The sequence below is a fragment of the Medicago truncatula genome, chromosome 5 (genome assembly GCF_003473485.1).
Source record: "Medicago truncatula cultivar Jemalong A17 chromosome 5, MtrunA17r5.0-ANR, whole genome shotgun sequence".
Classification (NCBI taxonomy): Eukaryota; Viridiplantae; Streptophyta; class Magnoliopsida; order Fabales; family Fabaceae; genus Medicago; species Medicago truncatula.
The window spans coordinates 11,751,245-11,766,424 of record NC_053046.1 but is presented as its reverse complement, the minus strand read 5'-3'; the positions used below and the strand labels follow the sequence as shown (position 1 = coordinate 11,766,424).

Genomic DNA, 15,180 nt, shown 5'->3' with positions numbered 1-15,180 from the left:
TGTCACTGCAATCACGTTATATTTGAACCGATTAAGATGGAATGGTTTAAATTTTAACCACAAGTTATATTGAACAAAAATTAGAAACAATCTTAAGATTTAAACCATCAAACCGTTCCAAAGTACAGCACGTATCTAATCCAAAACTCATATAGTCTTTGTATCACCAAAATTCTATCATACTCAACTTCGACCAATTTGTGTCCAGAATCCAGATTTTCATTAAATTGATGACAAATCAAAGCTTGATTATTTGAAAGATGAAGAAATAATAAACAAAAAAACTTAAATAATTGCCCAATGTACTGTGGCTTTACTTTTGCAATTCATGCATACAAAATAAATGCGGGACAGGGGAGTGTATTTTGATGACATCCCCCATCAAATTTCAATCACTATGACATAGATGCCAAAGGAGATTCACATCAGGGCTCATCTGCTTCACATTTTAACTGGCTCATTCTTCAGTACAACAATTCATGTCAGGGTTGAGCATTATACCAAGCTTGCCGGACAAACCAATTGATCCAGTATTAATCAAACTTAAAAGTATTTGGCCATACCACGACCTTCCACACTCAGTTTTGTAGCCTGAAGCTGCTTCTTTTTTGGTGCCCTCAACTGCTGCAATTTCTTATTCATCTGCAGTTAACAATCCACATTGGTCAAATTAATAACTATAGCAGCAGACATGATTTTCAATCTTTATGTTTGTCTCAAGAGTTTCAAAATGAACTTAAAGGTTATAAAAATAATATCTTCATGTTAAGCTCATGCATGTGTTCTCTCTGCAGTGAACTTATTAAACAATTTGAGAGAACCTGTTATATCATCCTATACTTAACTGTATATAGTTATATACTGATGCATCCCTGCTGGCATATGCCCCCATTCTCACACTCACACTATTTTGGTCTTACAATGTACATGCAAAACAAATAATATGCATACAGGAAGAAAAAAAAACAGCATGGCTATGTGTTCATCACTGGCGTAGATTCAACAGATTATTATAGAACGATGGTACCAGAAACAGCATTAGGCCAAAGAATGGGTGCAAAACACCATATGGAGATCACAAAGATTTTGTTCTAAAAACATGATATCCACAAGTTGGGAATGCAAGGGAAGATTACTCAACATCTTGTGACATATATCGTTGCTGAAATTTAAACTAAAAGCCAGAAGTCATTCTATCCAAAATACCAGCAACACCCAAAACATTCATGTAAAAAAGGCATTGAGTATTATTATTGGTAACTGACATCTAGTATCCCATGTTTAAATCATCCAACTTTTATTCATGAAACTATATAATCGAACATATGGCATGTGATATGGCAAATTTGTCAAAGCACAATGTAAAGTCGCTAGGTGATTATTGTGTTTGTTCACACGCCTGCTTATTTATTGGCATAAAAACCGGTTTCCATCTGCCCCATACACTAGAAACTTCACCATTGATATAAGCCGCACACAAACTAAACTTCAAAGGAATTTGCTTGTCATTGGAAGTTGGAAAGGAGCAAAGTAAAAAAGTTGAAACAATATTTGAAACCGTATACACTAAAAGCTTAAAGAACCCAAAAAAAAGGATATAAACGGGTGAAGAAAACCCAGAACTTAAGAACTTAAAAAACACCAACCTTCATACGATGCTGGTCTTGTGTAGCTTGTTTTGCACGTGCTCTGATTTCATCAGGGTCAATTTTAGATTGGGGGCGGATCACAAAATCCAAAGGTGTGGCTTCTGGCCTTGATGCATGTTGCCTGGAAGACGACTCTCCGGACCTAGGCCTGCATTACAATTATAAATTTACCATCCAACTATAAACCGGCTTTTCCTTTAAGTGAAACTGAACAACACATATCATAAACATCGTTCAATCCTTACTGTGAAAGATCCAAATCAAGATCACCGTCTCTTGATTGCATCCCTGCAGCTTTAGCTGCTGGCCTGTAAAAGTTCAAGAAAACTATATAAATCCAACCTGTTACTATGCAATAAGTAAATCTAAACCAAGCAATTCAAAAATAGAAATGTACAAGCATACTTTTTAACCGATGGCCTCCTGTAAGGAACTCTATCATCCTCAGTATTTCGCATGTCTTCAAACCGAGTACTCTTATTGAATATAGGTCGGCTCTGAAATCACAAAAAAGATGACATAAACATAAAATCTTACTAATAATGAACTCATGAAAGGATAACACACATAAAATAATGTCTTCATGAGTCAGCCATTTTAGGTAATTGTAAAGCACGCAAGATAATGCCAAACACAACACAAAGAAGATCCCACCCGAGTTTTCTTCTCTATCATTTAAACACTGTATAAAGCGAAGGGAATTGGACAGCTTTGAAAAAAAGATACAAGATAATGACGGTGCAAGAGTTAAGTAATATCTTATACTTACCCATTTATCAACCAAATCCTTGGCTAATCTCCTATTTACATTGATTTCTTCATCGGACCTTGATAAAAACATAATAACCTGGCAAAACAATGAAAATATCAGTCCAGTATATTACTTCCAAATTCCAATAACAAACTACATTTAGACACCCAATTGTTGTTTCGTTCACATCGTCAACAGAAACCCACCTTTCCAAGACCACTTCTCTTCAGCTGTTCTCTTCTATCATAATGCTCTAGATCTATAGGTAACTGCATAACAAGAAAAACGGATACAATGCTAAATAATCTTAGTAAAAAATAATTGCATCTAAATCATCATAATGGTATGAACTCATTACATCATTCAAAATCTTCAAAATTGCTGTTCGTATGTTGATATTTGGCAGACTTCCATCAGGAAGTGGCTCAAGCCAACTCTTCAATAAATTTAGCACTCCGTGATCTAAAAACTCAAGCTGAAGTTGTTTCCTGTGAAATAGTAGGTCAAAAGTTATTGTTAAAATAAGGAAAAAATTTACCATAACAGTCTAATGTAGAAGGAAATCATCAGCTTACTTTGAAAGAACTTCTATAAGAAGAGGCAACTTCTTGAGTTTATTGACTGCGGGCTTGTGCTGCCGATTAAGCTCAGCATCCTCTTCTGCTGTAACCTCAAGCTCAGCCATAACATTCTCAACTAATAAAGCAATTTCTGCAGGACTTCTCTCGTTCTTCTTCTTTTTCTTCCCCATCTTGAAAAGATCCTTGATTTCATCATCTTCCTCACCTTCCTCAGCCTAGAAAATGACATAAATAGAGAAAAGGTATCAGAAAAGCTTTTGATATTGCAAGAAATCCTATAATTGATTTCATACAAGAACAAAAATCTATGACTAAATTATAACCGAGAAAGTTTGACCTCAAAAAACAACCATTACATATTTCATTTTCCAGCACTCTACAGCTGATTTGAAGAACTTGAAATGGCGAAGTTATCAAACAAATTTTAGTAAAACTGAAGCAAAAAATCTACTAAAAATTAAGGGAATAAATCATCAACCTGTGGAGCATCGCCAGGAGAACGTGGTTCATCGTAACCATACAAAGCAGGTTCTACTCCAGTGTCGTCTATAAAGTTATCATCATCCATATTCCTGGCACCTTCATTATCATCCTTGATGACGGAAACAACAAAGTAAACTAACATCAGATACTATTCACAACCAAAATAGTACTGCAAACATTCACCAGAACACAAAAAAAAAATCTGCCCCACTTAAAAGACATGACTAATAATGATCTATCAGGGAATAACGGAGAGGATTTCCATAAAGTTCACATAATGAAAAATAAAATATCCACTATTCTCATACATAAGACCCTGTTTGGATAAACAACTTAATTTGCAGCTTATCCACTTATTGTGATAAGCGCTTGTATATAAGCTATTTCTATAACAAAAGATAAAATTATTTTATTTTATGTATAATCTATAAGCTGTTTACATAAGCTAACTTAGAAAATCAATGTAAATAAGTTGAAAACAGCTTATGATTATGAACATGTCCTAATCTGTTTTTATAAGTTCTCCCAAACTATCTCACAAGTGTTTATGCCTGTAGTTAAGCACAAATAAGCAAATCCAAACATCCCCTAAAAAGTTCTCTCAAACTGTTTATGCCCGTAGATAAGCCCAAATAAGCCAATCGAAACAGACCCATCTCTTAAATACACAATTTGAAGCTACACTAAAACTCTTAATTGATGAACAAATCAATTGAAATTAGATAACAAACTAAAGTCTAATCACATTCAATAAAATTAATATTGAATCATGAAAAGGATAATCAAAAATCACAAATACCTCAGAATTTCCAGCAAGTGCATCCCACATCTCATTAACTTCACCTTCACGATCATTCCCACTTTTCCCACCAACCCCTCTCTTAGAACCACCAAATCTAGACCCACCCTTTCCACTACTACTACTACCCCCTTTCAGCCTCTTCTCCTTCTTCCCAGACCCACCATCCTTCCCCTTCTTCCTCTTCCTCCCTTCATCCTCCTCCTCCAATTCATCTTCGAGCTCCGATGGCAGCGCCATTGACTGTTTTCCGGTATCACTTTTCTTAATCAAGCGTTTCCTCGGCTTTGATTTCGACGAATCGTTTTCGTAAACCGGTGTCTGTGACCGGGCACGATCGTGAAAATTGTCGACATCTTCTTCTTCGAAATCGTCGAGTTGTTGTGGCTCCGGTGATCCTTCGCCGTCGGATTGTACGTCGTCGTAATCCATCAACGGTTCACCGTCTTCATCACGATACCTAAAAAAAACGAAATTGAATTGAATTGAATCGAATCGACGAAAATCAAAACCCTAACGTGAAAAATTTCGAGAGAGAGCTTACGGATTATCTTCGTAACCCATGGTGGATTGAAAATTGTGTTGCGAATTGGGGAAAGTGTGAATTATTTATTAGAACTAGGATCGGGTTTTTGTGCGTGAATGAAAGAAAGGTTGTGAAGATTGAAGAAGTTTTTTTTTTTTTTTTGGAGAGGATGAAATTGGAAGATGAAAATAAAACGGGTCGGGTGGGTATAAATAATAATAGATGGTGCAAGTGGGTGTATTTTTTTTGACAAAGGTGGAGTGTATTTTGTTTTGTTGTCTTTGGAAGGTCATCAAATTATTTGGACAAGTGAGACTAACTTATGACATGTATTATTTAGATTGAGGGAGTGATCAAATTATAGGTTATGACACTTGATAAATTAGTTGATAACAGCTTGAATTTGTAGAGTTAAGTAAAATTAGTTGTTGAACTAACTTATAAATATAAAATTATATGAAAATAAGTTTATTGTCCGTACAAAATTTTCAAATTTTGCTTTTAGTCCTCCAAAATTGTTCATTAATTTTTAGTCCTAATTTATTCAAAAATATAAGGAAACATTCGTTAAGTCAAAAACATGGACAAAAATTTGTGACGCAAAACGTTGGATGGTTGTTGAAAACTTTTAGAGGCACTTGAGCAAAATAGGTCTTATTTATAATATATAAATAGGTAATGAATAATCACATTAGAATCCACTCATTAGTGGGAGTTATAAGTATCTGGAAGGTTAATAGATGGACATCCACTAATTGATATATTATAACAACATCAAAATTAACTTGTTTTTCAAAAGTTCATAAGACGTTAATTTTGAGGTATCTAATTGACATATCATATGATTTACGATTAATGTAAAATTTTGTAGATTTTATAATATTTTTCAATCCAACGATCGATTTTATAATTCAGTTATACAGCAAACAAATTATCATCGGTGTCATATATTAAGTTTGACACATTGGTGTCAATTGATCTTATCTCATAATTTATATTATTTCTATCAATAACTCTAACTTCTGATCTCTCCGTGAGCTTAGCTCAATTTGCATGAACATTACGTAGTATATGTAGAAGTCTGGTTGATACCTCGGACACCCAACATATTCGTCTTATTATAATATAAAAATGAACTTCTAGTCAGTAGAGTATTATAATGGAAATGTTAAATGCATTGTTTAAGCAACAAAAGGTAGTAATTTTTGTATTTTGACTTTGGTTGACTTGCTTCTAAAATCTGGTTATATCATTGTTTAAACTGTGGGATACATTTTCTCTGGCTAATGAAGATGGTGACCTAGTAAATGAGTCTAAGATTAGCCTGCTAGTTCATCATCCATATGAACACATTTAAGATACATTTTTCAATTTATGTAGTCTTTTATTTGGAGAAATGTCAGTTCACTAAACCATGCCAGTCCTAGGCCGAAGAAAATAAACACTGCGTGGGATTCCACGCCATTATTTGAATTTTGAAATTAAAAAAAAAAAAAAAAAAGTGAAATTTTTACACAATTGAAAGTCTACATAATTACAGAGTTCAAATTCAACTCTTCCATTGATGAGAAGATTATTATCCTGTAGTTCTACCTAATGCACTGTACATACATTTACTACATTTCTCAAGTTCTGAAATGTCGCAAAATAACTCCTGTTTAGAATTGCAATCAATTCATTGGAGTAAAGTTCCATGCATTACATTTACAAACTAAAATGAATAGAAAAAAATCAACAAGTACAGTCTTCTATTTAGCAAGAAAAGGATACTTGGACTCAACATAGTTTTCTTCGTCCCATAAGAATGATCCAAAAGCAACAGATTCCAAAACAAGCATAGTCAAGCCTGAGAAGGTAAGCGAAAGAACTTCATCATTGGTAGTTTCAATCGAACCATCGCCAGAGAGGCGGATATCAGGCCTTCCAAAGAGGGCCTGAGTTTGCTTTTCAATCAATGATATAGCTTCCTTGGAGCGTACGGTAGCAAGTCTCTGAAGTGCCTCCGTATCCAACTGCGTCACATAAGCTCGCAGTCCGGATGATTTGCCTTCACCATCACCAGTATTCATGTCATCCATTTCATAATAACCTTCGTCATCAGGATAGATCCTAATCAAGGAATCTGAATCCCAGAGCTTGTTTGGTGGCGATGGTTCATCAAAACTAATATTTTCTTTACCCAAATCCTGTGGAAGTGTTCCCACTGACCTCTCCAGTTGAAAGCGTTCATCAACCCGTTTGAGAAAATATCCATACATTATTGAAGCAGCGTATAACTTACCCAGCTTGATTTTGCTAATCTGAATAATTGTCTGAAGAGGACCCACAGCCCGTTCTCCTAGTACCAGAGACAAGTGACTCTGTATCATCTCAAATGCCTCTGAAGAATGAACAGCTTCTAACTTAAACTCTTGATTTGGCCATGAATCCACTTGTTCATTAGGATCTGAGGTTGCTGATATTTTTGGGATCATTGAAATTTTGTTCTCTTTAAATTTGTTCACGATTAAGCAGTACATTATCTCTTCCAGTGTTGTGCGCTTTTCTTTCTCTTTAATTTCAGCTATCCTCCTAAAATTCAGATTTAAAAAAGATTGATCACATTTACACTACCAATAACTAAATAAACAAATAACCAATATTCATGCAAATATATTCTACTTTAATGTTTCAATCTTTCAGTGGTTTGGCAGATAAAGGGTGAAGAGCACACAATTCCTAATTAATTTAAATTAACATGAGATGAAAAGAGATAAGGACTATCACTTACTCACAAGTAAGTGTGTGTGTGTACGCACTTGCACATGATCTTAAATTAATAATATAAGTAGCTAGCTCCATGCAGCTGACATGAGAAGATCTTACTGGCATGATGAATATGCATGTGTGTGGCCAGTCTCATAAAGCTAAAGGAAAATATCTTTCAGGTAGGCACTAAGTAAACATTGTATTAGACAAACTAACATTTGAAAGAAAATATGAATTAATATAGTGTTTGGATATGCTGTTAACTCCTCAATCTCACAGCCCAATTCTAATTCTGATGTGTTTTTCAAAGCTATAAACTGCATAACCTAACTAACACATGCTAACTAAGAATTAGATCCAAGTTTTGTTTTACCATTCGTGTATTACCCATGACTGCCTTCTTTTTAAGTCACACACACCACACAAACTTTCAAAAGTAGTCTATCCAAAAAAGCATGGCTTTTTTCATACCACTAAGGCTTCGATCATTAACCATTTATGTATATCAGTAAGAAAATTACAAACTCAAGAAGAAAAATGAAAATAAAAAAAAAAAAATATCACAAAAAGAACCCCTAAAACATTGAATGTGCAGGCAAACGTTCTTACTAGCAATTCACATGAAGACTTTTAGTACTGGAAAGATTTTAGATAGTATGATAACACAATATGTGCCTAGAACAATAGAAAAATTTAAAACCATAAGCAGAGCTTCCATGATTTTTTCATGGGTATGGTTGTCCAAAAGCCCTTTGATTTTTTTAAGTTTTCCTTTCCCCATAGCTAGCTCTAGTCAAATCATGGGAAAGAAGGAAAGGATTACTATACTTACTTGTAAAGGGAATCCTCGTATGATGTAGACGATTCTTCTTTGTTGGCATCTCTTTCAGTCTGAAGTTTCTCTAGCTGCTGATCAATGGTTGCTAAAAACAAATGAGGATGGGTTTGCAAAATTTGTTCCAACAGCTGACCAACTGGTGACTCAAATTGGAGAGGAGGAGAAGGCACAAAATTATCACTTGAATCTGTAGATGCTCTCACAACTAACCCTCTACCTCGAAAACTGTAGGGTTCATTGTAGTGTTTGGCATTATAAGATGGAGGACAACTCTGCAGAGAAAAAAACACGTAACAGCTATTTAGTTGCTGAAAATTCCTCCAACAAAATGACATACATTTTAGTAATATGTGACCAGTTTGAAATTCCTTCAAAAAAAAAAGCAAAAAAACAGTTTGCAAAGACAATAAACCATGCTAATCTATAAAGGAAGCTCATGACAAGTCTAACTGACATATTGTTTACTTTGACAAACTTCACTGTGCAAGTTGTAAGGCAACTATCAAGAAGTAAGTTTAATAATGATATAACCACTGATGATAAGTTATTTAGTGGAAGTATGTAATGGAGAAAAGGGTTCAAGAACAAAACAGACAGGCTCAAAACATCAGAAATAGGCAGGTATTGAAATAGCCTACCTATTAATAAAAATTGTGTAGTTATGAGTTATAGATGGATGAAAACCCATCAGAGATCCGAAAGATACATAAAAACTATTTTTAAGTCTCTGCAAACAAAACAATTTTTAAGCTTAAGGGAAAAAAAAGTTGGAAAAATGCATAGTCAATGTGGGTTCCTTGTAGCCTACACAGTGTTACTAATTGCAGATTGCGGAAAATGGCGGTTTGTTCAAGTTCCAATACACAGTAGTTGCTATAGCGGTGCTATAGGCACTATTTCATAATACTTTGTAATAAATAGCGTAAGAATAACGTTTGTTCAAATTCCGATACACAACAGTGCTATAGTGGCTCTATAGCCACTATTTCATAATATTTTTGTAGGCTTAATTGCACTTTTGGACCCCTATCTTTCTCAAAAGAAGAAATAGTTTGAAAAAGACAATAAGCCATACTAACCTATAAAAGAAGCTAATATACAAGTCTAACTGATGTCTTTTTTACCTTAACAAACTTTATTGTGCAAGTTGCAAGGCAACTAACAAGAAATAAGTTTAACCAATTTTAGTTGCCTTGCAACTTACTTAACTGATTTTGCAACTAAAAGTTTTTTTTTGTTTTACTTTACTGAACTTGCAACTAACTTAACTGATATAGCAATGAAATCCTATCCTCAAACTTCATACAGATTTTATGGGAACAAAATGATAAAAGAAAGTAAAGAATGAATAATATAAAAAGCTTACCTTAAGAAATCCAGTGGAAAGAACATTCTTGGCATCAAAAGAATGGAAATGGCGGAATTCCGGTAACCGGAGAGAGGATGAAGATGGAAGCACCACCATAACGTCGCTGATTGCAGCACCTGAAACTTGCATTGATGCTATTGCTGCAAGTTTCTTGTAGCTGTTTATTATTAAAGTAAATTATATTAATAATAATCAAAGAAAGTGAGGAGAATAAGAAAGAAGAAGAACGTTCTTACATGTTTTTTTCTCTTTGAATTCTGAATTTCGTGACTCTGAAGAACACGGATAACGTAGTGAACGAAACGTGTGCGTCAAAATTAATTTTATAATGACGAGAGAATCTTATATATGGTCGGTCCACGTGGACAAGGATTTAGAATCATGCATTAGTTAAGTAATGGTCTCGATAAATATTCAGAATTTTGTTTTTAATCTCTACAAAATAAAATCTCACTTTTTAATTTATATAAAAAATTTCATCATAATTTTTAGTCCTTATAAAAAATTTTCATTAACATTTTAGTCTCTGTCAAAACTTTCAATCAATATTTTTAGTCCCTAAAATGCTTAAGGAAAATATCACAAGGACTAAAAAATGTGACTTTATTTTGTAGGAATTAAAAACAAAACTTGTGAATATTTATAGGATTAAAAACTTAATTAACCCTAGAATCATTTGATTAAACAAACACTCAACAAGAATATAAGATGAACTTTTTGCTAGCATTAGGTAAGAGCATTGTTTAAGAAAACAGAAAGAAGAAAAAAAAATTCTAAGTCAAACATTTTTTTAGACACACAATATATTTTAAACATCTTATAGGTGTTTGTTAGCATTTTGCATATATGCACTCAATATTTAATCTACCACTAGAGGGAGAAAGAAATTTTTTATAAAAAAAAAAAATTAAATGATATATATGATAGAATTGTGATGTGAAAAAAGGAGAGAACGAAAGAAAATAAGATGTGTGAAAAGTAAGCATGTGTATTGCACTAAAATTTTCAATATTTTTGAAACAATGTTTGCTGGTCTTGGTGCAACTGCGGTTCTTTTGCATTTTTGGTTCTCTTAAGACAAGACATAAAGATAAATTGGTTAAATGGAAGTAATTATTAACAATAAAATTGGTTGATTTAACCAAAATCGGTTAAATCAACCAATTTTATTGTTCATTTAGGGGAGTCTTATTGATTTTGATAAATAAATCATATTGGTTGACATTTTTTTCAATTAAAAAAAATATTCATCTATAATTTTGAGTCTCTTAAACAAGTGATTAATGATTTGATTGTTCGAATAAAAGGGAATAACACACCTTCCATAAGTTCGATCAATTAATAATACCATGGTAATTAAAAATATTAAATTATTCTCTAAACAAATTACTTTTTTTTTCTTTGACAAAAATACATTTAAATTGTTAATCTTTGAAACAAAAATATCTTTGAAACACGCAACCTACGTTTAAGAATATCCCGCTTCTCCTTCCACCGCCACTATATTCGTCCCCTCCGTCGCCACGTCCGCCTCCCTCTATCTCACCACCGTAACCATCTCTCTCTTCATTCTCTCTCAATCCCTTCAATCTTGCATTACATTTCTCAATCCCCATTCATACAACTAAATTTCAATTCTTTTGACCTAATTTCAGCGTTCCGAAAATGGTTTCTGGATTAATCAACGAAAACCCTGTCATATACGAAAGGAAGCAACGTCAACAGCGTTCTACTCAATCTCTTCCTGCTGATGAATACACAGTTGAACCAATCGATCAACAAGAGATTTTTGATATCCTTTTTTTTTTCTTTCTAAATTCCATTTTTTTGTTTCATTATCACTTTTATTGAATTTAGCTGCTAAGAAATTAGAGAAAAATTGATTTAGAGCCTGTTTGGATTGACTTATTTGAGCTTATTTACTGGCAGAAGCATTTGAGAGAACTTATCAAAATAGATTATGACATGTTTATAAGTTGTTTTCAGCTTATTTTCAAAAGCTCTACAAGATAGCTTATGAAAACAGCTTATACGAAGGCAATTCAACTTTATTTTGGTTCCGTTTGTATTGGCTTATGCAAAACAGCCTATGCAAATAAATAAGCTTTTATGTATCATTCCTAAACTTGTCAATGTATTTTATGAAGAAACAACTTATGAAGATACAATTTTTCTTTTTTGAGAACTTATGAATGAACATAGAAGCTTAAGCTTATTTATTTGCATAAGCTATTTTTGATAAGCTAAAAAATAAGCCAATCGAAATGGGCCCTTTATCTTTTGTTATACAAATAGCTTATCATGATAGACGCTTTTGCTATAAGCTGCAAATTAAGTTGTTTATCTAGACAGAGTCTTAATAGTACTATTAATATTTCCTTAACAATTCTCAAATCATATAAGAGATATCAAGGATCCTGAGCATCCTTACTCTTTGGAAGAACTCAAGGTGATAACTGAGGAAGCAGTTGAAGTTGATGATCAGAAGAGTTATGTCAGGTACTTGTGATTTTATTTTCTTTCAAGTGTATGGTTTATACTTGGTGTGGATTATGGAATGATTAATGTGTTTGTTTTATTGGATTATTTTTATCTAGGGTTACGTTTACTCCGACGGTGGAACATTGCAGTATGGCAACAATTATAGGTCTTTGTTTAAGGGTCAAGCTCTTGAGAAGTTTGCCTCCGCGGTACAAGGTAACATTTTTCTTAATTATTTTTCTGAGTTTTGTTTTGTGATGTAATTTAGTTTACTAATAGATGAACTATTTTGTTGCTTCATAATATAATGGATAGAAGTATTTGCACTTGTTTTACTTGTGAATTGCTAAGAGTAATTAGAGAGAGAGATTAGTTTATAGTTTCAGAGTGATGAATTGATCCTTTGCAATGATGATTTATAACATAACATAAAATGTGGTGGGGAAGAGAGTATGAATTGTAACTTTAATTGCACAGTGCTTGACTGCTCTGGATATCTTGTTCTTGCTCGATATTTTCTGCGTCCTTACAGAATAATCAATAATATGAAATGGATGGGATGTATATTTTGTGAGAGGCTGCAAAACTTTTTCCTTGTTGATTTAAATTTGTTGTTTTTGATCTTTGCAATTCACTGAGAGAGAGAGAGAGAGAGAGAGAGAGAGAGAGAGATAAGGTGCTGTAGGAAATCCTCTGTATTTGCTGTCTAAGTCGTCACATAAGGCTCTTGAGAGGAAGGCTGTTTGCATAAGGTAAGATGGGAGGGATTGAAATATTTAATGATTTAAGAGGATATTGAAAGTGGCAAAAAAGAAATGAAGAGGCATGGACAGGCGCAAAGAAGATAGAGTTGTTATATAGGGAAAATGGTGTCTTGAGAAGGAGCTGGCTATGGAAGATGTCCAGTGGATGGTGAATGGCGAAAATGAAGAGGAATAAGAATAGGAAAGAGCAAGTGGTCACACATGGGGTTTAGGCGAGCTAAAATAGGATTAGCCGGGATTAGAATTTAGGGAGACAAACTTATTAGGCAAATTATTCTCTCTCAATTAATAACAGATGATAGCATATACTGTCAATCTATCATTGTCTCCATATTTTTTTAAACGCAGAATAAATTCCAATTTAATTACAGATTGCATGAAATATTCAACTGATCTTTGAAACCCCTATGTTGTTAATATTTGGATTATGTTTGTCTTGATGATTTTTAAATTTTGGTTAGGTGGACATCAGAGTGGCACCTGGATCTCATGCAACTGAAGCTGCAGGTTTTTCTTCTTCATCCTTCTCTTTTTTCTCCCTATGTGTGTGTGTATACTGCACCCATGTGTTTTATGAGGATTTTGTTGTGTACCTAAGCATTCAGTAGTACTTTAAATATCTGATCTAGGGAAGTCATACTGTTTTTTGTGATTGCAATTTCTTTCTTGAAGCAATGCACGCAGCACGCTGTTGATGTACCTTTTACAGAAAAATTGCCTTAGATTTAGATTATTTTGGGGTGAAAATTTTGATTTAGATTTGATGCTTTGTTTTCTTGGATGATTATTTGTTTTACACAAGATTCTCTGAAGGAGCTGAGCAATGAATTGCCACATGTTTCTTTAAATTCTTACTTATGAATCATTGATCATAAGTCATAACTGGACATGAACTTGTTATATTCATTTATCTTGTTCAAAAATATGTTTGCAGTTAACAAACAACTAAATGATAAAGAGCGTGTAGCTGCTGCACTTGAAAATCCAAACCTTGTGGATATGGTTGATGAATGCCTTGCGCCATCTTTTGATTGAAGGAACTTCTTTCCTCCCAATTCTACGAGTTTGCGGGTGCTTTTGTACCTTATGCCAGTAGTCGTTCAACTTTATTTGTATGATATTTTTGTTTTAGATTGCTGAGGACATATTTGTCATGCAATTTGTGCCTACTACATGTAATTGTAGTTCAATATGATTATAGGAATACGCAGTTGAAAAACGTGATAGCTGAGTAGTATCAAGGTTATTTGATTATTAGCTCTAGTGAAGAAAAGGGAAATTCCTTTTATAAGTTGTCAACTTATGTTTCATAGTTATGGTATAGAGTATCTGTTGAATTTATCTCAGTTTATGTCCACATTCCTATGATTACTCTTTATTTTTCTCATAATTAGAGATTGAAGTTTATTTAAATAAAATATATATACTCATTTTGCAGAATAAATTCGATGGTGTACAAGGTTATATAAACCCACTATAATTTCTCTATATATAGTAATCTCCATCTTTTTTATATACCTTGTTTTGAATGTTCTATAATTATCATGTCGGCAATCATCACTACAACGGGCAATTGTCGAATACTAATCCATTGTGTCTTTATCTCTCCAAATGGAAAAAATGGAGAAGATCTTAACTTCTATTTTTCATCCCCATGAAGGGAAATATCGGAAATGTACAAAATGTATGTACATACATTATGATAGGTACCGTAGTTGACGTTCTTCAGCACATTTGTAGGCTTTGAGACAGTTATGGATTTTGAGATATTTATGAACATTTTAAGTAGAGATCAGCACCTACAACACATGGTATTGTAAGTTTGGTCCATCATAATAAATCAACCAATTCGAGTTTGGTTCATATGTATTGCTATTCTAAGTTGAAAATTATCTAATCTTTTCTTTTTGTAGTTAATCTTTAATTTCCAATTAGCAACTTGCCAATGAACGAACATAATCTCCAAGAGATCATGCAAGCCAAATGAGTAACAAAAAAATACATCCAAAATTAAACCAATTACGATTTACGAACAACTCAGTTTTATTCAACTTTATTTATATCTTTGCTTCACCCTCCCATTATGTATTGTAGCCTTCTATCTATTTTTTAAAAACAGTGAACGGTTATTGATACACATTACAGACCGAAAAAGTATTTGAATGTTGTGACACATCAAGAAATCGTGTTT

At 33.4% G+C, this 15,180-nt stretch overlaps 3 protein-coding genes across 4 annotated transcripts; 1 reads left to right on the top strand and 2 right to left on the bottom strand.

Moving 5' to 3' along the window:
• Window positions 1–155: 155 nt before the first annotated feature.
• Window positions 156–4,981, bottom strand: LOC11414358 (protein IWS1 homolog 1). The gene is made up of 11 exons (XM_003612661.4): window positions 4,808–4,981; window positions 4,264–4,723; window positions 3,460–3,573; window positions 2,976–3,196; window positions 2,759–2,888; window positions 2,607–2,669; window positions 2,419–2,496; window positions 2,055–2,146; window positions 1,895–1,957; window positions 1,647–1,797; window positions 156–642 (listed from the first exon to the last, which is right to left on the bottom strand). Exons 1-11 carry the CDS (start codon window positions 4,825–4,827, stop codon window positions 544–546), a joined length of 1,491 nt encoding a protein of 496 aa, XP_003612709.1. The 5' UTR covers window positions 4,828–4,981; the 3' UTR covers window positions 156–543.
• A 1,350-nt stretch (window positions 4,982–6,331) lies between these two features.
• On the bottom strand, window positions 6,332–10,113 carry LOC11414357 (UV-B-induced protein At3g17800, chloroplastic). Its single transcript, XM_003612660.4, has 4 exons — window positions 9,981–10,113; window positions 9,742–9,901; window positions 8,370–8,647; window positions 6,332–7,360 (listed from the first exon to the last, which is right to left on the bottom strand). Exons 2-4 carry the CDS (start codon window positions 9,871–9,873, stop codon window positions 6,538–6,540), a joined length of 1,233 nt encoding a protein of 410 aa, XP_003612708.1. The 5' UTR covers window positions 9,874–9,901; window positions 9,981–10,113; the 3' UTR covers window positions 6,332–6,537.
• A 1,024-nt stretch (window positions 10,114–11,137) lies between these two features.
• On the top strand, window positions 11,138–14,360 carry LOC11412856 (protein AE7). 2 transcript variants are annotated; one of them, XM_024783997.2, is made up of 6 exons: window positions 11,138–11,294; window positions 11,400–11,536; window positions 12,138–12,243; window positions 12,342–12,441; window positions 13,451–13,496; window positions 13,924–14,360. In XM_024783997.2, the coding sequence occupies exons 2-6, from the start codon at window positions 11,410–11,412 to the stop codon at window positions 14,022–14,024; spliced, it is 480 nt and encodes a 159-aa protein (XP_024639765.1). In that variant the 5' UTR covers window positions 11,138–11,294; window positions 11,400–11,409; the 3' UTR covers window positions 14,025–14,360. The 2 variants fall into 2 exon arrangements, with proteins under 2 accessions (XP_024639765.1, XP_024639764.1); XM_024783996.2 differs by having other exon boundaries at window positions 11,178–11,536.
• The last annotated feature ends 820 nt before the right edge of the window (window positions 14,361–15,180 follow it).

What these genes read in the sequence shown, in the direction of transcription:
- LOC11414357 (XM_003612660.4), bottom strand. Translation starts at nt 9,873, where the DNA reads ATGCAAGTTTCAGGTGCTGCAATCAGCGACGTTATGGTGGTGCTTCCA. An exon ending in TTTCCACTGGATTTCTTAAG is followed by an intron (nt 8,648 to 9,741) that starts GTAAGCTTTTTA and finishes TTTTCTCTGCAG; the next exon opens with AGTTGTCCTCCATCTTATAA. An exon ending in TACGAGGATTCCCTTTACAA is followed by an intron (nt 7,361 to 8,369) that starts GTAAGTATAGTA and finishes TCTGAATTTTAG; the next exon opens with GAGGATAGCTGAAATTAAAG.
- LOC11412856 (XM_024783997.2), top strand. Translation starts at nt 11,410, where the DNA reads ATGGTTTCTGGATTAATCAACGAAAACCCTGTCATATACGAAAGGAAG. An exon ending in CGATCAACAAGAGATTTTTG is followed by an intron (nt 11,537 to 12,137) that starts ATATCCTTTTTT and finishes AACAATTCTCAA; the next exon opens with ATCATATAAGAGATATCAAG. An exon ending in TCATGCAACTGAAGCTGCAG is followed by an intron (nt 13,497 to 13,923) that starts GTTTTTCTTCTT and finishes ATATGTTTGCAG; the next exon opens with TTAACAAACAACTAAATGAT.
- LOC11414358 (XM_003612661.4), bottom strand. Translation starts at nt 4,827, where the DNA reads ATGGGTTACGAAGATAATCC. An exon ending in CTCCTGGCGATGCTCCACAG is followed by an intron (nt 3,197 to 3,459) that starts GTTGATGATTTA and finishes GTCATTTTCTAG; the next exon opens with GCTGAGGAAGGTGAGGAAGA. An exon ending in AGGAGGCCATCGGTTAAAAA is followed by an intron (nt 1,958 to 2,054) that starts GTATGCTTGTAC and finishes GAACTTTTACAG; the next exon opens with GCCAGCAGCTAAAGCTGCAG.